Source organism: Bos grunniens, chromosome 5 (assembly GCF_055505025.1).
Source record: "Bos grunniens cultivar Pamir isolate PY7600 chromosome 5, Bosgru_T2T1.0, whole genome shotgun sequence".
NCBI classification, from domain to species: domain Eukaryota; kingdom Metazoa; phylum Chordata; class Mammalia; order Artiodactyla; family Bovidae; genus Bos; species Bos grunniens.
The window spans coordinates 28,612,065-28,633,003 of record NC_141169.1 but is presented as its reverse complement, the minus strand read 5'-3'; the positions used below and the strand labels follow the sequence as shown (position 1 = coordinate 28,633,003).

Sequence of the window (20,939 nt, the reverse complement as noted above, 5' to 3'; positions counted from 1 at the left end):
ATTACTTTATTTCAGTGTAGCAGGGCTTTCCTTCCTGGTGCTGTTGTCGGCTCCCCAGCCTTTCTGGAGAAACAGACATTACCTCTACTTTGTATAGTGTAGTGCCAGACACCTCCATTTTTAAGCCCAATTCAGGATTTTCGTAAACATTTTGACAGTTGTCTAGATCAGTAGTTACTGAAAAACTTTTTCTTTTTTCTGTCTTCTTAAAGCAGTAAAAACCTTTCAAAAATGAAAATGTGGAAACACATATAAAACAGATAAAAGCATGTCCTCTCTGGCAGAGCCCCCTGCCCTCTCAGATGGCTAGGCTGAGAGCTGCTGAATGAGATTATTAAGCACAGTGCTGTGTGTGGGCACTGTGCTGGATACCAGGGAGAAAATGAAGACAAGAAGGACTCTGGTTCCCCGCTCTAGGAGTTCACGGGTTCCTGGGACATGTGAGAGCCTACAGACTTGGGAAGGACACAGAACAACACTGTACCTTCATTTTGGGGGGTCCGCATGTGTTGGGTTTTTGTTGGTTTTGTTCTGTAGTTGAGAGTGTATTATACATACTGCTTTTTAGAGATTTATGGTATTTTTAAAGCTGTGGTAAAACACATATAACAATTTTTAAGCATTTTAAAGTGTATAAGTCAATGAAGTACCCTCATGATGTTAGGCAAACCATCACCTCTCTAGTTCCGGAACTTTTTCTTTACCTTGAAGGAAACCAACCTAGTAACCCATAAAGCCAGCATTCCCCATCTTCTCCCCTCTGCAGCCCCTAATAACCACTAATATGCTTTCTGGATGTTTAATATAAATGGACTCGTACAATATGTGGCTTCTTTCAATTAACATAATGTTTTCAAAGTTCATCCACGCTGTAGTAAATATCAGTAGTTTATTCCTTTTTATAGCTGACTAATACTCCATCTGATGAGGGTACCACATTTTGTTTATCCACTCTTTGTTCAGTGGACATTTGGGTTTCCACCTTTTGATGGTTGTGAATGGTGCTGTTAGGAACATTTGTGTACAAGTTTTTGTGTAAATGCTTGCTTTCATTCTTGTGGATATATTGCACTGGGCGTGGAATTGCCAGGTTGTATGGTGATTCAGTGTTTAACCTACTGAGGAGCCACCAGGCTGTTTTCCCCATACAGGAGCTGTACCCGTGTGCGATGCCACTATCAGTGTGTAGAGCTCCAGTTCCCTCTGAATCTGCACCAGCATTTTCTTATGGCCTTCCTAGTGGGTGTAAAGTGGTATCTCATTGTGGTTTGGTTTCTGTTTGTTTTTGTTTTTCTATCAAATGTGATTTTTATTTAGCTGACAAGCACTTTTCTACAGATGCACTCTTGGGACATCACATGGCAAAAACAGAGCTTTTTCTCTAGTTTTTTTCCCCCCCTCTTTTTTTACCTTATTAAAAATGAGATTGGTCCTAAAAATATAGAAAGAAATATAAATTCACCAAAAAACTGTACCTTATCAGAAAGTCACTAAAATACCACATTTGGTTATATGTGGTTTTGGTTTACATTTGGATTTGACATTCATTTGCATTTGATATCATGTTGACCATCTTTTCATGTACATTTTGGTCATTTGTATATCTTTTTTGGAGAAACGTCCATTCAAATCATTTGCTCATTTTAAAATTATTTTTTGTCATCAAGTTTTAAGAGTGAGTTCTTTACACATTCTGGATACAAGACCATTATTAGATGCATGATTTTTGAATATTTTCTCTCATTCTGTAGGTTCTCTTCACACTGTCTTGATATTATCCTTTGAGACACAAAAGTTTTTTAATTTGGTGAAGGCCAGTTCATCTGTTTTTCTTTTGTTGCTTGTGTTTTAGCTGTCATATCTAGGAGCCCATTGCCAAATCCAAGGTCATGAAGATTTACCCTTATTTTCATTTAAAAAATTTTAGAATATAAACTTTAGCTCTTATATTTTGGTCTTTGACTTACATTGAATTAATTACATTACTTACGTTATGTAATAACTTATATTAATTAATCTTGGTGTGTGGTGTGAAGGGTCTGACTTCATTCTTTTGCATGTGGATTTCTGTTTGTTGAAGACTAGTCTTCCCACCCCCAAAATGTTTTAGACAGTCTTGTGGAAAATCAGTTGATGATATATAGATCTGTTTCTGGACTCTCATTTCTGTTTCATTGATTTATAGTCTGCACTTAGGCCAGTTTCATACTGTTTTGATAGCTGTAGCTTTGTAGTAAGTTTGAATTAGGTAGTGTGAGTCCTTCAACTTTGTTCTCTTTGTTTTCCCTCTCCCAAGATCATCTTGGCTTTTCAGGGTCACAGAGTTGTGTAGAATTGTGGTCTTTGTTCTATCCCAAGAAAGCTGTAGGGAGTTTGGATATGGTCCAAGGAAGAATAATTAAAAAGATCACAGGTTGTAATAGGCTGTTCTCATCAGTTTGGGCTGTGTGATGGATGCTGTCATCTGGAAAGAGGAGGGCTCAGACGCAGCTACGATCAAGTTGTGAAGTCATGAAGAGTAAGAGTAAGAGTAAGAGTAAGGCTGATTTGGGCACCAAATCTTAACTCTTGTGAAACTAGAAGGTTGCCCAGTGAAGTTTGGAAGAGGCAGGTTTAGTATCCCTAAACAGGACAATGTGCCACCCTAAACTGATGAAACTTACCATCCCCAAGGAGTATATGTGTATGTGTGTACACACACACACACACACATGTATAAGCCAAAAATCATAGATGCTGTAGCTTTAAAATATCACGAACCTTCATGTACCAGGACGAATGTGGGTGTTCTGCGGCTGCCTCTTACCTTCTGAGCTTGGTGCCTCCACCTTGCCCCCCCACACCCTCTCTGCTGGTGATGTGGGCTGAAGGGCAGTGAGTTTAGCCACTTGGTTCTTGGGAATTTCTAGTTGTTGGGACAACAGCCTTGACTGAGTGTCCTCCAGAGTATGCCATGGGCAGGAGAGAGGGTTCTGCGTGGGGCTGTCTTTGCTCAGACCCAGCGTTTTAGTGGCTCCATAATATGCAGCGAGACAGAGTCTGCCCAAGTTGGGACTTGTCAGCCTTCCTCCAAACACAGCCTCGCTCCCAAATTAAATTTGCTTTGATATTCTACCACAGACCACCTTCTCATCATACTTTGAAAACATGTTCAAATCCTGCCATAATGTCTTTAGTTCAGGTTTGACTAGCTTGTTCATATCAAAATGCTATGCTAGTGAGAGTTTCACTCTGACCACTTTTCACCTGCTTTTGTGCCTCCTCTGTGACTGGGTTTCCTAATTGTGTTATTTCTGACGCTTTGGTCAGGAACACGGAGTGTGTTAGGTATGTGCTGTTTGTGTACATGTGTGTAGGCTGATTTCACCTGATGAGTCACTGTGAAACATTATAAATGGCTGTTATCAGTAGTCCAGATTGAGTTTTTCAAAGAAATCAAAAGCTAAATTTGTGATTTAGTGTACTAGAAAAGTTTTAGTAAATTCAGATTTTTTTTTTTTTTTTGGCCATGCCACGTGGCTTGCTGGAGCTTAGTTCCCTGACCAGGGATTAAACCTGGGCCCATGGCAGTGAAGTGCAGAGTCCTAGCCACTGGATTGCCAGAGAATCCCATAATTCAGATGTTTTTATACGTTTATGATCACTTCGTTTCAATGAAAAATGAATATTAACAGAAGACGATTTAGAGACCAGTCTTTCTTGGGTCTTCCCTGATGGTCCAGTGGTTAAGAGTCTGCCTTGCAATACAAGGGATGTGGGTTCGATCCCTGGTTGGGGAACTAAGATGGCACATGCCACGGGGCAACTAAGCCCACCAGTAAATAAAAAAATGTTAAAAAAAATGGTTAAGACTAGTCTTTCTTTAAAGTTCAGGAAAAGGTATGTGGAATTAAAGCAGAACTTCCCAGTGTTGAATCAGTGATCCAAGCAATGTGAATTTAAAAACAAACTAGATTCAGATTTCAGCTGGAGGATTTTGGAGCTTATCTGGTTCAGCCCCTTCTTTCTGGTTAGTGATGAGGAAAATGATGTTCAGGAAGGTTAAAATGAGTTGCCCAAAACCACGCAACTAGTTACTGGCAGAGCTGAGACTCAAACAGCAGTTCCTTGCTGTGGTCTTGCTGTAACCTGGCACTTCCTAATTAGTGGTTAGAGAGACATGTCGTACGTGAATGTGTTTACTTGAGTTTTACACTGAAGGGAGTGATTAAAATTTATTGAATATCTATTTGCTTCGCATTTTTTAAGTCTCATTATTGTTCAGTTGCTATGTCCTACTCTTTGCAACCCCCGTGAACTGCAGCATCCCTGTCCTTCACCATCTCCCAGAGTTTGCTCACACTCATGTCCATTGAGTCGGTGAAGCCATCCAACCATCTCATCCTCTGTCACCCCCTTCTCCTCCTGCACTCAATCTTTCCCAGCCTCAGGATCTTTTCCACTGAGTTGGCTCGTAAATCTCTTATTTCATGTAATTCTTACATAGTCCTGTGAGGTAATTAACAGCCCCACTTTTCAGATTAGGCAGCTGGGGTGCAGAAAGGTTACTGACTCGTTCAAGGTCATGTGACTGATAGAGCTGGTGTTTAAGCCCCGGGTCTGTGTGACCTGCTCCTGCCAGGTTCCCCTGCTGTGGCTCTGGAGAGAGTAACAGAAACCTCACAGGGGCGTGGGCAGTGGTGATGGCTATCTCAAAAATACCCTTTTCAGACTTCTCACTCCCTTGGTATAAAGTAGACCTGTACACAGATGTAGGCAGCCTTCTCAGAGGACCAACAGCACTCGGCAGATGTGGGCTGATCTTCAAACCGTCTCTGTCACATATATGGTATTTTCTGGCTGGGTTGCCGAGGCCCAGATAGAGTCAGGGACTTGCCCAATCCCTTATCACAAAGCCGCATGGCCCCGCTCCCAGTTCCGTTCTTCGTCCCGTCTAGCATAGATTTCACCACTTTTGTTCTTTCCTGTCTTACACCAAGATTGTTTAAGTACTTCCCAAAAATAATGAGCCACGTGTGGGTGTGCTCGTCCTCCAGGATGAATCACTGTGAAAGAGGCCGTGAACCAGGGAAAGGGGAGCGCATGTCTGGGAGCAGGGGCTCTGCTTCCCCGGCTGCTAATTGACAGATTCCGAAGGGAGCTGCTTTTCCAGAGGCGGCCGCGGGTCTGGCCTGCGTGTCCCACTGTGCTCAGAATAGCCCTCTGGGAGTCGTTCACTTTCCCTTCTGGCTTCCGAAAATAGCCCCGAGACTGTGCTCATCCCCAGCCGGCCGTTGGGGCGCGTGTGTTGAGAGGTGTGCATGCCACGGGGACCCCTTTTGTGCCTGAATGTCCCCATTGACAGAGAGAGGAATGGGCGTTCGCGCTCGCTGATGAGTAGGCAGGACTCCAGCGTGAGTCAAAGGGGTTTGGGCTGAGTGTTCTGAGAGTTGCAGAAGTAAATTTCAGTCAGCAAGAAGAATGACATTTAGAAGGAATTTACTTTTAAAATTCCTTTTGTGTTTGGGATCCTAGTCTAAAGGGTACCTGCTTTAAACTTCCTGCCTTTAAAATACAACACTCCCCAAGCCCTTCAGCAGAGAGCTGCGTGTCTTGGAATTTCTCCCAGAAGAAAGGGCTCTGATCAAACGCTGTGGGGGGACAAAAAAGAATCCTGCAGGCCGTGAGGTGAAGATCCACGCTGTCCGAGAACCTGTCCGAGGTTGCTCTCCTTTATTTCCTTGGTGGGGATGGTGAGGAGCGTGTCGTTTACAGAAAGCCTGCCGGAGTGGGGAGTTGGACCCAGAGATATTTCTATTCTGTCTTTGGATTTGAAAGGCCAGGAGATGCCTTTCAGTGTTTTAGAAGAAGAGACAAAGATAGACTGTTTACAGCCGAAAGGGGTGAGTTACAACAGGATAGTTTTTCACGGGACTGGTCATAAATGACTCTTCTCCAGGGGCCGAAGTTTGAATATGTTCCCTCTTGGTATCCAGATAGTATGCGTGTAGTGTCCAGCCCAGGACTCGGGTCCCCCTTCCACTTGCATCCCTGATGGGTGAGTGCTGTGTGCAGCCCTGTGAGCCCCAGCCTCAGGACCCTGGTGGGTCGAGCCACTCTTCTACCCATCCCCAGAGGTCAGGGCTGGGTTAGGCTCCTGGGAGGCAGTGCTGGGGAGAACCAGCTGCTGCTGTCTGTGCTATTCCTGTTAGATGGATAAATAAAGGATTTCAGATTCCAGGACTGCTGAACTGACTTTCAGAGGCACCAAATTCATTTACAGTAGTTTCCTGTCAACAGTGCACACTTAGGGATAATACACACCCAGCCAAACTTGTTAGTCCCAGAGGTGATTGCGTATACTATCTATTTGAGGGGGGGGGATATATATATATATATATCACTTTTTAAGTGATGATACCCAAGGCCCTTTCAGAGTGGGTTAGATTTATTGAGTACTTTGTATACATTGGCTTCCCAGGTGGCACTAGTGGTAAAGAACCTGCTTGCCAGCACAGGAGACATAAGAAACGCAGGTTCAGTCCCTGGATTGGGAAGATCTGGAAAAGGGCATGGCAACCCACTCCAGTATTCTTGCTTGAGAAATCCCATGGACAGGGGAGCCTGGCGGGCTACAGTCCACAGGGTTGCAAAGAGTCACACACTGCTAAAGTGACATAGCATGCATCCATTCTGTGCATTACCTTATTTAATCCTCACAGTGACTGTGTGAAGTAGGCACTAATATTACTCTCTTTGGAGGGTGTTCTTTTTGCCCCTCTTGAAAGGGGTACCTGCTGGGAACGAAAGGGAGGAGGAGGTTGTTGGACCAGTCAGGGGAAGCTTATCAAAGGAAGTGACGTTTAAGCTGAATTTTAAAGAACTTGTAAGAATTAGCCAGGAAGAAACCATTGCAGCAAAACCCTGTGTGAGAGAGCACGCACACTGCATTCAGGAAGCTGTAGGCGTTTCTGGTGCAGAGCAGGGAGATGGGGTTGAAGATGGCTCGAGGAAGCGGTGGTGCTGGAAGGAGTGTGTGGGGGAGGGGCCCTCTTGTCTCCCAGGGGACCGTGCTTTGCTCTTATCTTTAGGCATCAAAATTCAAAGGAAAACCCTTTTCCTAGCCACAAGACAGTTTTTTAAAGTAAGTCTAAGTCTAAAGCAGCCCTCCTCCTCCCAGTGGTCAATGGTAAAGAATCCACCTGCCGATGAAAGAGACACGGGTTCAATCCCTGGGTCAGGAAGATTCCCTGGAGAAGGAAATGGCAACCCACTCCAGTATTCTTGCCTGGGAAATCCCAGAGAGAGGAGTCTGGCAGACTACAGTCCATGGGGTCACAAAGTCAGACACAACCTAGCTACTAAACAACAACAACATACAACAGTCTAAAGCAGAGTCAAAAAGGTAGTTTCTTTGTTTCTTGAAGACATAAACTAGAGAAATTAGAGGAAAACGGGGGGGATGGGGTGTGGCGGAGCAAAAAGCCTTGTCTGTGATCTGAATAGACAGGTGAAAAGGTTGGGCTTCCCCTGACGACGTCATCTCTGGCCCCATCCCTGTAAAAAGCACCTTGTTTTGGAACCGCGAGTGTGCTAGGGGATTGTATTCTAACTCCAGAGGAGGACCTAGGCTAAGACCTCACACTGACGTCAGTGTCCACTTCCAAATCCCCCACAGCTCTGTTGTGTGCGTGCACCAGCTGCCTCCAAGCCAACTACACGTGTGAGACGGATGGGGCCTGCATGGTCTCCATTTTCAACCTGGACGGGATGGAGCACCACGTGCGCACCTGCATCCCCAAAGTGGAGCTGGTCCCGGCCGGGAAGCCCTTCTACTGCCTGAGCTCCGAGGACTTGCGCAACACACACTGCTGCTACACTGACTTCTGCAACAAGATCGACCTGAGGGTGCCCAGCGGTGAGTGGACACCCTTGTTGGACTATTGGCTCGTCGTGGAGGTAGGGCACCCCTGTCATTTCACCCTTCTCTACTATGCCCCCGCCCCTTTGTTGGAGGCTAGGTGAAGGCGCCTTTTGGATGCTCCCTGAGGTGACGTGGGAGGGCGTTCCTCCCAATTCTGGTCTGTAGATCCCAGGAAAGGGGGAGAGACTTGTCGAGTGCGCCACAGAGGGGAAAGCCACGTTTTAGGTCGTGGCTGAGGAGCCATTAGCAGCTGGTGGGGAGTGGGAGAGCCAGCCAGAGATCCCCATGGGAGGGTCTGGGGTGATCCTGGAGGAGGCAGCCCATAAGCCATGTGATGGTGATGGCAAAATGGGGAGAGGGACTCGAGGCGGGAAGGATGGCGCTCTAAGCTGGGGAGTGGTAGACACCAGCCTTCACGGGTCCGCCACTTAAAGAGGTGTGACTGGGGAGATCTGAGGAGGCGGGGAGAGACCGAGTTGAGCTTTAAGAGGACGTCACAATGGAGGAGCAGAACCTGGTGTGTGCCTGGGGCATGGGGGTGGGAAGACACCATGAAACGCTGTGAAATGACCGAGCAGGCTGCAGCGGGTACCATAACTAGAGAGGCTGGCATGTGAGAGCGTCCAGACAGATCCACCAGCCCAGTGAGGCTAAAGAGCGGGGAGAGGAAGGGGGCATCTCCACCTGGATGGAGGAGCCGGGAGAGGGCAGCCTTGGCGGTCCCACGTTCTCACTCTCTTCTTGCCCTCTCCTCTCTCACCTGCCCCAGGTCACCTCAAGGAGCCTGAGCACCCCTCCATGTGGGGGCCCGTGGAGCTGGTGGGCATTATTGCCGGCCCAGTGTTCCTCCTCTTTCTCATCATCATCATTGTTTTCCTCGTCATTAACTATCATCAGCGTGTCTATCACAACCGCCAGAGGCTGGACATGGAGGACCCCTCGTGTGAGATGTGTCTCTCCAAGGACAAGACGCTCCAGGACCTGGTCTATGACCTCTCCACGTCAGGGTCTGGCTCAGGTACCGCCTCTTCAGGCCTCGTACCAGCCGTTAGCCTTCCTTGTTGCCTCCCAGCACGATGGAACGTTCAGGAAGAAGGCTGGCCATGTGCTTTCAGAATCCCCTTTCTTTGGGAGTCTTGACACGTAATAAGATGATGGGGTTCCCAGAAAATCTCTCATTCTCTGGAATTCCAGGGATGAGCTGCAAAACTCTCCCTTCCAGAGTCCCTGCCTCTCTTCAAGTCTTGTAACCATGCAGCTATTAAAATTCACCTGGTTCCACCTGAGCAGCAGAGTGCTCAATGTCAGGGCCCCTTTGGAGAAACTGGAGTGTGCCGGGTTCCTGTGAGGTGGTGGCAGCTAATCATTGATCTGTGAGCAACCGCAAGGGGAGTTTGAGGACACCGAGTAAGGCCAGAGAGCTGGAGTTGGGTAAATCATTGACTCGTACCAGTTGCCCAAGGGTTTATGTGGCAGTTGAAAGAAAAGCAGCCAGGGCTTCCAGCATGGCGTCAGCACCACTTCCGGAGCTGCCTGTCGGTGACCGAGCCTTTCTTAGGTGGACCTCGACGTGAGGCTAGAACTTAGGGTAAGGGCCGTTGGGTGGTTCCGGTCTCAGGGTAGAGCTGAGCTAGCTAGTAGATGTGGCTGTGAGTACATAGCAGTCTTTTTAGGAAGATAAATAATTATTTTAGTGACAGTGGTATTCTGTCCCTATGGGGGAGAATGTGGATACAAAGGCCGCTGTTGCCATTCTAACTCAGACTTACAGGCTCGCGTCCGTGAGAGTCCCACGTGTGTTGGTATATGTTTTTTCAGCCCGTGACAGACTCTTCTGTGGGGAAATTACGCCATCAGTCATGGCCAGACATCCCTTCTTGAGCACAGGAATACTTTGAGCTCTGACATGTTCTGAATTTCCGTGGTTTTGCCTTTATTAAGCTCTGCAGTAGAAAGTGCCAAGATGATGGATATATTTAAAAGCTGCATATTTTTAGGAAGAGAGAAAATATATGGCTTGTTCTTTGCTGAAAGAGGGTAGGGCAGTGGTTAGGACTGACTGGCTCTGTGACTTGATTTGCTGCTGGAGGAGGGTCGCTCAGGTTTTCTGGAGTCTTTTTTTAAGATCGGGATTAGCCAAGTCTAGGGCAGGTCCGGGGTGGTTACTCTGTCATCTGCAGTGAAATGATGAGTAACTGTTTCTCTCTGGTTGGTTTAGTCCACTCTTAATTCAGAATATGCAAAGCTTCCAAGGTGCTGGGGTTTTAATCCTGTGGCCTTAAAGTAATAAGTCCTTGCTGCTTGTGTAACTTTCAGTTCACACTAACAAGTGTGTGTTGAGCATCCTGTGGGTGATACAGGGTAAACAAGATGAGCAAGAGGCCGAGCCGGGACTGGAGAGAAGAGATTGTGGGGAAGGATCTCACAGAGGAGGTTGTGTTTGAAGGGGTCCTGCGTTGGAAGTTTTGAGAGTGGGAAGAGGGCAGGACACGTTCCAGGCCACTGGAAAACCCTCGAGCGAGAGGACAAAAAGACACAAATGTTCACTGAGTGTTCAGGGAATGATGCAGAGGCCGGCTTGTTGTCCAGGCCCTGGTGGGAAAACGCCTGGGCTGTGCTTTGTCTGGTGAGGGGAGAGGCAGCTACCGAAGGCTGTCGTGTGAGAAAGTGTGTGCCCATGTTTTCCTGCGGAAAGAACGCTGGCAGTGGTGTGGAGGGTGAGTTCATCCGTCTTGCAGCCCCCTGTTAGGGAGGGCAGGGTGAGGCTGGCTATGCGGGGAGTGTGGGGCAAGCCAGGTCAGAGGGGAGGCAGAGAGACCCATGGAAGTCTTCCAGAGGCGGTCAGAACAGGTCAGGAGGGCCGGGAGAAGAGGGGGCCAGATTGAGAAGCATTTGGCGGCTCTGTGCTGTGGGAGTTACAGGCATAGACTTTGGAGTCAGTCTTACGTGCTTTGCCATTTACAGCTTGTGTGAATTCCAGTAAATAACTTAACCTTCCCCTTTGAGGCTTAGTTTTCTCATTTGTAAAATGGGCACAATAATAATACCTACCTTATGGGTGGTTGTGAGGAAATGAGGTCATTTATGCAAGTGCCTCATGCATAGTAAACATGCAGTAAACAGCTTGGGGGTTGATAACACTGATTTGTTCAGTCGAGGAGAGGGAGAGAGTAAGTCAGTCACGATGGTGGAGCTGACTGGAGAGGGAGGGAGACACTCCTTGCATGGATCAAATGAGGTGATAAATGAGTCCTATAAAGACAGTGAAATTAATCTGAGAACCAGCCTGGACAGTCGTCCCCCCACCCCCAGTCCTGCTGCATCTGGAGCTCTTGTGAGCAGAACCGTGATCCCTTTGGAGAGCGGTGGGAACTTGGTGTGCCCTGAGCTCGGGTTGGCTTTCATGGGTCACGCAGCACTGCCCTCTAGTGGCCACTGAGCAGAGCAGCCAGAGGCGCTCCGCTCACTCAACCCCTTGACTTTGCTCTTCCACATAAAGCGGCTGTGGGTGGCTTGGCCCACGGGAGGCTGGCTGAAGAGTTAGTAAATCCGGTTAGACAGTTATATTCAGATCTGTCGTCCATACTAGCTGGAAAGAGAACCCGCGTAGATGAGGAGCAGCTAATCACATGCATTTCCCCGTCTGGGCTCCCGAGCTCTCCGTGGTCAGTGGACCACCGTAGCATGGAGGCACTGTGGGAAGGAAGGGCTTCTCCAGTGTGGCCGTGAGAGTGGGAGTTGCAAAGTTCAGCAAATGTATACAATGTCGGCTTTCTTTCCCTTCTTTGGTCCCCAGGGTTACCCCTTTTTGTCCAGCGCACAGTGGCCCGGACCATCGTTCTACAGGAAATTATTGGCAAGGGCCGGTTTGGAGAAGTGTGGCGCGGCCGCTGGCGGGGCGGTGATGTGGCTGTGAAAATATTCTCTTCTCGGGAGGAACGGTCTTGGTTCCGGGAAGCAGAGATATACCAGACAGTCATGCTTCGCCATGAGAACATCCTCGGGTTCATCGCCGCTGACAATAAAGGTAAAGGGCTGGGCTCACAGACAAGGCATCCCGGAGCCCACCCCAGGCTCGCTGGAGGGACGGCCAGGCCCGAACAGCCACGAGACGGCACGGTTGTGTTGCCTTCGCAGTTGCTCCCCGTAGAACGAGAGCAAGAGTAAGGCAGTGGTTTTCAAACTTTGCCTCTACGAAAAGCTTGTACTGAAATCCAGGTTATTAAGCAAGTAAACAAGCAGTTATTAAACAGGTAAATAAGCCCTCATGCTACCTGCTCACTCTCCCTTCTGTGATACCCCAAACCCACCTCCAGGGTAGTCCCTAGAGGAGCTTCAGTAAACTTATGTTGAAAACAACTGGAAGGAAGAAGGGAAGCTTCAACCCCTGCAAGGAAAGAACAGCCCCAGGAAAGCCTGTGGCCCACACTCCTTGGCACAGCAGCATCACACACGTTGTTGCAGTGGAGCAGGTGCCCCAGAGCCACAGCCTGCCTCCCCCCGCTGCCCCACCGCGGCCTTCAAGCTCAGCTTTTGATCCACTTATATCTGAGGGTCCTTGTTTCCTCCTCTCTCCTCCGCTGGTTTTGCTCTAGTTTTTTGAGTCTCTCTCATGTGCCCAGGCATGTGCTCATTTTTAAGAGCCTCACTGACTAGCAAAAGAGAAAAGTAAAATAATGTTTGATTATAGGAAGTAATCAAACAACAGGTATTCTGGTGAGCGCAAAATGGGGGTGAGATGGGGGTCACGGAGATCATACCTGGGCTTGGGTGAGACACAGGTGGCAGGGAGCTGGTCAGAAAGAAAAACCAATGAAAAGAGAAGTCCAAACATGTGCAGAGGGGTAATGTCTTTGGGAAGCTGCAGGTGACTCAGAACATTCCAGCCAAAGACATGGGTGGAAAGGTGGCAGAGGCCAGGTTATGGGGAGCCATTTTGAGGGGATTGTATTTTATTTTAGAGAGTGGGTAGTAATTGACATTTCATTCGTCGATTCAGTAATATTCATTGGCTACTGTCTGGTCCTGGGGTCATCACACATAAGACCAAGGCACAGTTCCTGCCTGTGCCTAGGAGGGGAGGACAGCCGGCACCTGGGCAGGCAGCGCACTTAAGACAGAAAGACCATGGGTGGTGCTGTTTGCATTTTAGAAGAGTGTCTCTGGCAGTCAGGACACAGTTCGCTCCATGGTCCAGCAATTTTAGAAGTCACTGCTGGCAGAGGCTACGGAAGATGCTAAGTGTTTGTTTTTCTATCCTAAATCAGCAGGCTGCTTGTTTCTCACATTGCTGTGGGGGTTGTAGAAGCCTCAGCTGCCCCCAGACTGGAGAGCCTTGACCTCTCACGCAAGGGAGGAGAGAATTCTTTGCTCCTTCTGAGTAAGCTTGGTGCTTTTTAAAACAGATTTACCTTTTGATGATTAGTTTAAATCTGACATGTATTTTAAAGGCTCAAAAAGACATCTTCCCTTTTAACTTATACGCAGGGTCCTCTGGACCTCAGGGGTGTGTTTGATGGACCCCTTGCTCTTAATCAAAGAAGCAAAGTTGGTGCTTTCCCAGGAACCACTCCCTGTATTGATTTTGGCAGCTTGTGTGAGTAGGATCTGGCTGTTGAAACCCACATCAGGGCCAGGGGAGGAGAAAGAGCAGACTCCTTTGTTCTTGTCTTTTTAGCATGATATGTATAGTGTAGGGCCCTAGAACTAGGGCCAGCCTGGAATTTGGGAGATCTCAATCCAATTTCCAGTCTTCATATTGACAGTAGCACAAGCTCATTAGATTACCAGCTTTGGTTTTCCTTTCTCTCCCTCCCTCCCTCCTTCCCCCTGTACACTGCACACCCCCTGCCCCTTGGATGAAAGTGTGTGCTCACTGCCTCCCATTGCTCTTCCGAGGCTAAGATGATAAGATGATAAGATTCCTCTCTGGAATCCTTGGAAAGTGTCCTCTTCATGTATTGAAAAGCATTTTTGGCCCGGAACACAGTAATGCACAAAGGAGCTCTTTCCTCCTCTCACGGAGAGCTCATAGCCTGGTAAGAGCGGTGGACTTCAGAGAAGCGCTACAGATGGGCCTGGTGCTGGGATTGGGCTGTGCTCGAAGGGTCTTGGAGCACAGAGGAGGGCCTGCGAAGCCTTCCTCCTTGATGGGGAGGACACAGCCAGTCACGGTTTTGATGAGCAGGTCTTGTCAGGATCAGAAGCAAAAGAAACAGATGCCCCTGTTACTTCCCCTGAGCACGTGCTCCCTCTTCTGAAGGCCTCACATTTCACATTTGGAATAGGGGAGGCATGGTTCAGAATCCTACAGCCCCCTGCCGGAAGGGAGCAGGTCTAACCAAGACAAGCTGTTCTTCTTATCTTCCTGGAGCCCAAAGCTGTGGACGGCTGTAGATGACAAAGGCACCGAGGGGCCACAGGAGGTGTGGGGCGAGGAGCAGGGACTCGGGGGTCACGGGGGGTTTGCGTGGTACATACACTCTTCCTCGCCGACCTTGCCCTTTATGATGGTAGTTGTGCCTTTTCTGGAACTCCTCTGTGGTCCTCCGCAGATAACGGCACCTGGACACAGCTGTGGCTCGTGTCGGACTATCACGAGCATGGCTCCCTGTTTGACTATCTGAACCGGTACACGGTGACCATCGAGGGGATGATCAAGCTGGCCTTGTCTGCCGCCAGCGGGCTAGCACACCTGCACATGGAGATCGTGGGCACCCAAGGTGAGTGGGGCTGCTGAGCAAGCGTCCTGTCCGCGTCGAGGAGCTCCTGTGCACTGAGCGAGCCGGAGCTGGGCCTTAGGAATGGGGGTCTGGTCTAAGGGAGAGGGGTTTGAGCTTCACTTGAACAAGAACGAGAGGTGCCTCTGCCTTTAGAGTGATTCATGGGGTCACAAAGAGTCGGACACGACTGAGCGACTGAACTGAACTGAACTGAACTGAGGGACTTCTGTGGGAAATGTTGATTGTTTGTTCCCCATGTCCTGGCGTGGTTGGTGGTTGGGAAGCTGGTGTTAACTGAGAGATCGTCTCAGATGCCCACAGTTCACAGGAAAATGAAGGGACTGAGAAGATGGATTGAACCACTGTGCCGAGATTCAGTTTAGTGAGCACACGCGCTCATCGTTGGGTCACCTGGATGGTTAGACACTGGGTCTACTATCTGGCAGGGTTCTCCTGGAGGAACACTACCTCGGGAGTCCCTGCTTGTTGACTGACTCAGCCTTTCTCGAGCTCCCAGGTCTTGGCAGGTGGTACGTTGCTTCCTGGTGCATGGTCAGTGGGGCAGGAGCTCTTTCTGTCTGTGATCAAAAACCAGCCATGAGAGTTTGACACTATCCCTAGACTCTGCAGAGAAAGTGGTGGTTCTTACCTCCCCTGTTTGGTTCTGAGAACCTAGCCAGTGCAGCAGCTTTTTCTCAAGTCCTCGACTATGCTGTACAGGAGTATATGAGTTCAGGGAAGGTGAACAGGAACAGCATTCATAAAGTAATAGTAGCTAATCCGCATGCCTTTCTAAGCGCTTGGCTCACCTACATTAATATGTGTAACTTTCACAGCATTCCCATCAAGTACTGGTGTTTGGGCTTCCCCGGTGGTGCTCGTGGTAAAGAGCCTGCCTGCCAACGCAGGAGACATCAGAGACGTGGGTTCAGTCCCCGGGTCGGCAGGATCCCCTGGAGGAAGGCGTGGCAGCCCACTCCAGAATGCTCGCCTGGAGAACCCCAGGGACAGAGGAGCCTGGTGGGCTGCAGTCCGTAGTGTCCCAAAGAGTCGGACGCGACTGAAGCCACTCGGCACGCACGCACACACTGGTGTTTACTCTCATTTTATGGATGAGGTGGCCAATGTATAGACAGATTAAGTTGCATTTACAGGGTTACTGGGTTAGTGGGGGGCAAAACCAGAACTGAAACCCACATATCCGGCTGTAGAGACTATGCTTTAAACGCTTTTGCTGTCTTTCTCTAAAGATCCCTGTTTTTCTCCTTCACCAGGGAAACCTGGAATTGCTCATCGAGACTTAAAGTCAAAGAACATCCTGGTGAAGAAAAATGGCATGTGCGCCATCGCAGACCTGGGTTTGGCTGTCCGTCACGATGCGGTCACAGACACCATTGACATTGCCCCTAACCAGAGGGTGGGAACTAAACGGTAGGAAGGCCCAGGGCCTGTGCCCTTGCCCGACACTTGTACTGAGTAGCCCATGTGTGCCCTTGTCCGTGTGCGCGGGAGGAGTGTGGTCTCAGACAGCTGGCGGTTGCACTGAAGTCCTGCCCCCACACTGGAGAGCCACATGGTTGCGTGGAGCAGATCCAAGTGCCAGCAGCATACCTCCATAGCCCCGTATGCCCACAGGCACGGGCGCATTGGGCAGGTGAGGCAGCAGAGAAAGGGAGCTTGGAGCAAGGTTTGGAAGGGGAACGGGCGCCAGGCTTGGCTAGCGGGAAGGGAGAGTGCAGTCTGAAGGGGTGGCCTGTGCAGGACCCCGGAGGAGGCAGAGCGCATGTTTTGCTTGGGGTGTAGAGAGCAGTTTCACCTAGCAAGAGCAGAGGTGCTCCAGTGTAGAAAGTAAGGGGCCCCCTTCAGGACTGTGGGGCCTCCCTCCTGCTTCATGGAAAAGGAAAGTAAGAAATAAGGGACTTCCCTGGTGGTCCCGGGGCTAAGACTCCACGTTCCATGCAGGGGGCCCAGGTTTGATCCCTGGTCGGGGAGCTAGATCCCACATGCTGCAACTAAGAGCGCGTGCCACACAAAGATCAGAGATCCTGTGCACCTCAGCAAGACCCGGCATAGCCTAATAAGTAACTAAATACTTAGGAAAAGAACTAAGGGACAGGGACTCCCCTACTGGTCCAGTGATTAGGAATCTGCCCTTCATTGCAGGTGGCACAGGTTTGATCGCTGATCGGGGAACTAAGACCCCACATGCTGTGTGGCTTGGCAAAAAATTTAAAAAAAGGAATGAATGAATGCAAAACATGGGAGTTCGCAGTGAGAAGAATCCGTCACTTCCTCCCCCCGAAGGGGCAGTCTTTGGTGACGGCTTTCCCACATTCAGGGGGCCCTTGAACCAGTGCTTTGAGTCAGGAGAGAAGTCATTGTTTTCCACGCATGACCACATTTCCTTTGCTGTTGCAGATACATGGCCCCCGAAGTGCTCGATGAAACCATCAACATGAAGCACTTCGACTCCTTTAAATGTGCTGATATCTATGCCCTCGGTCTTGTGTACTGGGAGATTGCTCGAAGATGCAACTCTGGAGGTACCTTTCTTCCTGCCTTCCCTGCTCCTTCCTCCCAGTCCAGAGTGCCAGGCCACCTGAGAGCCTGGGTTTTGACTGCAGCCTCCTTTCTTTACACAGCTTGTCAGATGCCTCATGCTAGCACGCGTCACATGTAGGATTCTCATCCAAGAGGAGGGAGGGGACCTAGGAGCAGCAGTTGCTAAGAGTGTGTTTACTCTTGTTTTATGTTGTGGTGACCATTCCAGAGGCTCATTTGGCTTTTTTTTTTTTTTAAACACACTGTCTTTAGTGGTCTGTTGAGGTTGGGAAAGCCCTGGGCAGGAATAGCACAGGACTAATGCAGGGCTCTCCTTCACACAGAAGGCAGGGCATTCTGACACACTGGCTCTCAAGCCATGTACCTGGGGAACGTGGGGTTTTATTGACAATGGTGATTTCTCAATTCATAGGAGAAAGCTTACTAGCACATAGAATTTTTCTTCTGTAATATTTTCTTAAATCTTTGGCATTTGCAACTGCTTGACCATGTCAGAACCCAGTGAAAAGCAGTATCGGATTTGGCAGAAAACACTGTTTATTATCAGCTTAGTACATTAGAATTTTACAGTGAGTTCCAAGTATTCTGTCACAAGATCAAGTTCAAGAGTCAGTAGAACCCTGTCCTCAGCCATTTATCTTTGATGTAAGAGATTCCAGATCAGTGGAAGTGAATTAAATTAATGAAAAAGAACTGGTGGGTGTGCCAGCAGAGCCCTTTCTGTGTTGTACTGCCTTTTTCCTTCTATGACATGTTTGGTAAGGTCCGAATCATAGGGAGGCATCTAGGTATTGTACATCTTAAATTTTGATCATGCTATACAAATAAAACAGATCAAGATATATCTAGCCACACAGATTTTAAACTGTGAACAAGTTAAATTTTTCTTTTCCCATACCATCCAGAAATTGGGGTTAAGTATTTAATAATTGTACTAAGATTTATTCACCACTTGCTATGTATAAACTCACTTAATCTTTACTGCAAACCTATGAAGTGGGTACTGTTCATTGTCACCATTTTGTAGATGAAGAAGATGAGTCACAGGTTAGGTGATTTGTCCAGAGTCACACTGCTAATAAACTAGGATCCAGACCTTGCAGACTGAGGCCAGAGATGACGCTAACTGCATCTTAGCTAATTACCAAGTCAGACTCCATTTAAAAATCTGTCCCATCAGCTCAGGACAGTAGAATTTTTCTGGAAAAAAGGCATGAGAAAGTTACATTTGATTTTTTTAAATACTAATAACTTTTTATTATGGAAAATATTTCCATTTGTAGCTGTAGAAGGTAAAAGACTTCAAAACTGTTATTACACTGTAAAAACCAACAGTAATTCTTTTTTTTAAATTGTTTAGCTATTTTGGTGCGTTTACTGGCTGTTTCTCTTTCAGTTAGTTTGTTAATTGGGCTGTGTCAGGTCTTAGTCGTGGCACCCAGGGTCTTCACTGTGTCATGTGGGATCTTTCCTTGCAGTGCTCAGACTCTAATTGTGGCTCACACGCTTAGTTACTTCGAGGCATCTGGGATCTTAGTTCCCCCACCAGGGATCGAACCCAAGTCCCCTGCATTGCAGGACAGATTCTTAACCACGGGACCACAGGGGAGGTCCCAGTTGTTCTTAATATCATTTAACATTAGTTAGTATTGAGATTTCCTCAGTTGTCTCCTAATTTTTTTAAAAGCAGCTTGATAAATGTCTATCCACTGCAGTTGATTGGTATACCTCTTAAGTCTCTTATGATGTACAGCTTACCACTCCATTTTTTTTTTCTTCTGCAGTTTTTAAAGTTGGAGAATCCAGGTCCTTTGTCCTGTAAGATTTTCCTGTGTAGATTTTCCTGACTGCTTCTTTATGGAGTTTATACATTCTGCCGTTTCTGTGAATTTCCTATGGGAATTACATCTAAAGACTAGAATCATTTTTCCCCAAAAATCCTTCCGTTAAAGGCACATATAATGGTGGTTATTTCTCTTTTTGTGATAACAGCCATCGTTGATCATTGTCCAAATTCAGATTTATCAGAGGTTGAAAAGTGCCAGCATTACAATTCTGTCAAACTTCTCATATTAGCTAGATTTTTAATTAAAGAGAAACTTCCCCTTATTGTCTCTTTGGTTACAGAGATGTTTAATTTGAAAAGGAAAGGCAGGAAAAACACTTGATTCTTTCCATTTATTTACCATTTTTCAAAATAATGAGTTTATTCTCTATCATCCTACAAAGGTGACTGAAGTTTTGGTTTGTTTCTTCTTAGTGTCATCATGAACTGATGATCTAAAATATTTGTTTCCATTGATGTTATAAGTCTTACTATTGCTTAAATATTCTCATCTTTGGCCAGTTGGGAGCTTTTCAAGGTGGTACTTTCTGACATGACCTTAGTAGTCTTTGATAGTTTCCTTGCTTTTTGTTATGGAAAAGATGTTCCTGGCTAATCCTGTGTATCTTTTGTCCCATACCTAGCACTGACCAAGCTTTCCAAGGGTCCCCAGTTCCTCTTAGTGGGAGGCCGGGTTTACTGATCATGACATGAGTATTGTCACTGGCTTTTGAGTAATCCCTTCCTTCTTTTGATAACTCTGGTGGATATTTTCTTTTCTCCTAGGGGTCCATGAAGAATATCAGCTGCCATATTATGACCTAGTGCCCTCTGACCCTTCCATCGAGGAGATGCGGAAGGTTGTATGTGACCAGAAGCTCCGTCCCAACATCCCCAACTGGTGGCAGAGTTACGAGGTAGGAAGCTGCCCTGTCTCCTGTGCTTTTCTATCTGCCCTATTTCTCTACCTTAGAGAAGGGTTTCCCAAAATTGGGGCCAACCCCAGGGCTACTACCTGTGTAATAAGTTATTATATTACTATTACATGCTTTATATACTAAGCCATTGTCTTGGACACTGTAGGGTCCCCTTTGGAACCTAGAAGAAGAAAGGCTTGGTCCCAAGACACAGATCAGAGACAAAAAGTCTTGAGTGGGGCTGTTAGACCTGTCCAACTAGAAAAATGGTTTTGGAGCCATAGTGGGTGAGCTGAGCTCTATGGAAGAGTTCAGAAGCATCATCCACAGAGGGTCAGCAAATGAGAGGTGGACCCAGTGAGAAAACAGGTCTGAGGGAGGTGGCTTTCTGAAAACTTGAAAGCGAGGAGGGTGCAGAGGGTTTGGATTTGGGGTTAGTGGTGGATGAAGTGGGAAGGGGACGACATTCAGTGGAAATAATAGATGCGAGGACAAATTTATGCTCTAGATTCCTAATAAACCTGGGGTTGTGGGCTGCTAGAGTCTTTGGGGGCGTGGGATTTGCTTAGCTAGTGCTCCTGGGCCCTCTTTTCACTGGTGGCTCTGCTTTAAGGCGTGTCACCACTAGAGGGCAGCTCTGCATTAAGGACGAGCATGACAGAGCAGCATTTTCCAAAGTATTCCTTGGAACCTCAGGGCCTGTTTACTTCAGAGGGTGAGGGAATCAGAGAGCCAGTCTCTAGCTGCCCCCCACACTCCGTCTTCAGTCAGGACTCTTCGTGGGTTGGGACTCCGCTTGGCAAAACAGGTCCCACTGCTGAAAGGAATCGAAAACACTGGCCTGGGGCAGCAGTCAGGGAGCTCTGTAGCCTCCACCGGTGACTCTCCAGATCCACCCCTCGCCTGTCCGCATGGCCGCCTGTGTTATCCAGGCCCTGGCTGCAAACTGCTGCCTCTGACAGTCAAGACCTTCTTTTGGGGGCTGCCTCCTCCCCTTCCTCCTCTGCTGT

The 20,939-nt window shown here is 47.9% G+C and overlaps 1 protein-coding gene across 1 annotated transcript in view; it reads left to right on the top strand.

Annotated features, from left to right (window-relative positions):
• Positions 1 to 20,939, top strand: part of ACVR1B (activin A receptor type 1B) — a 33,786-nt gene that overhangs the window by 9,374 nt on the left and 3,473 nt on the right. Inside the window, exons 2-8 of the mRNA XM_086399354.1 lie at positions 7,658 to 7,897; positions 8,673 to 8,921; positions 11,700 to 11,930; positions 14,458 to 14,625; positions 15,900 to 16,056; positions 17,044 to 17,168; positions 19,799 to 19,929. Of these exons, the coding sequence (XP_086255480.1) occupies positions 7,658 to 7,897; positions 8,673 to 8,921; positions 11,700 to 11,930; positions 14,458 to 14,625; positions 15,900 to 16,056; positions 17,044 to 17,168; positions 19,799 to 19,929 (1,301 nt within the window). The remainder of the gene's footprint in view (positions 1 to 7,657; positions 7,898 to 8,672; positions 8,922 to 11,699; positions 11,931 to 14,457; positions 14,626 to 15,899; positions 16,057 to 17,043; positions 17,169 to 19,798; positions 19,930 to 20,939) is intronic.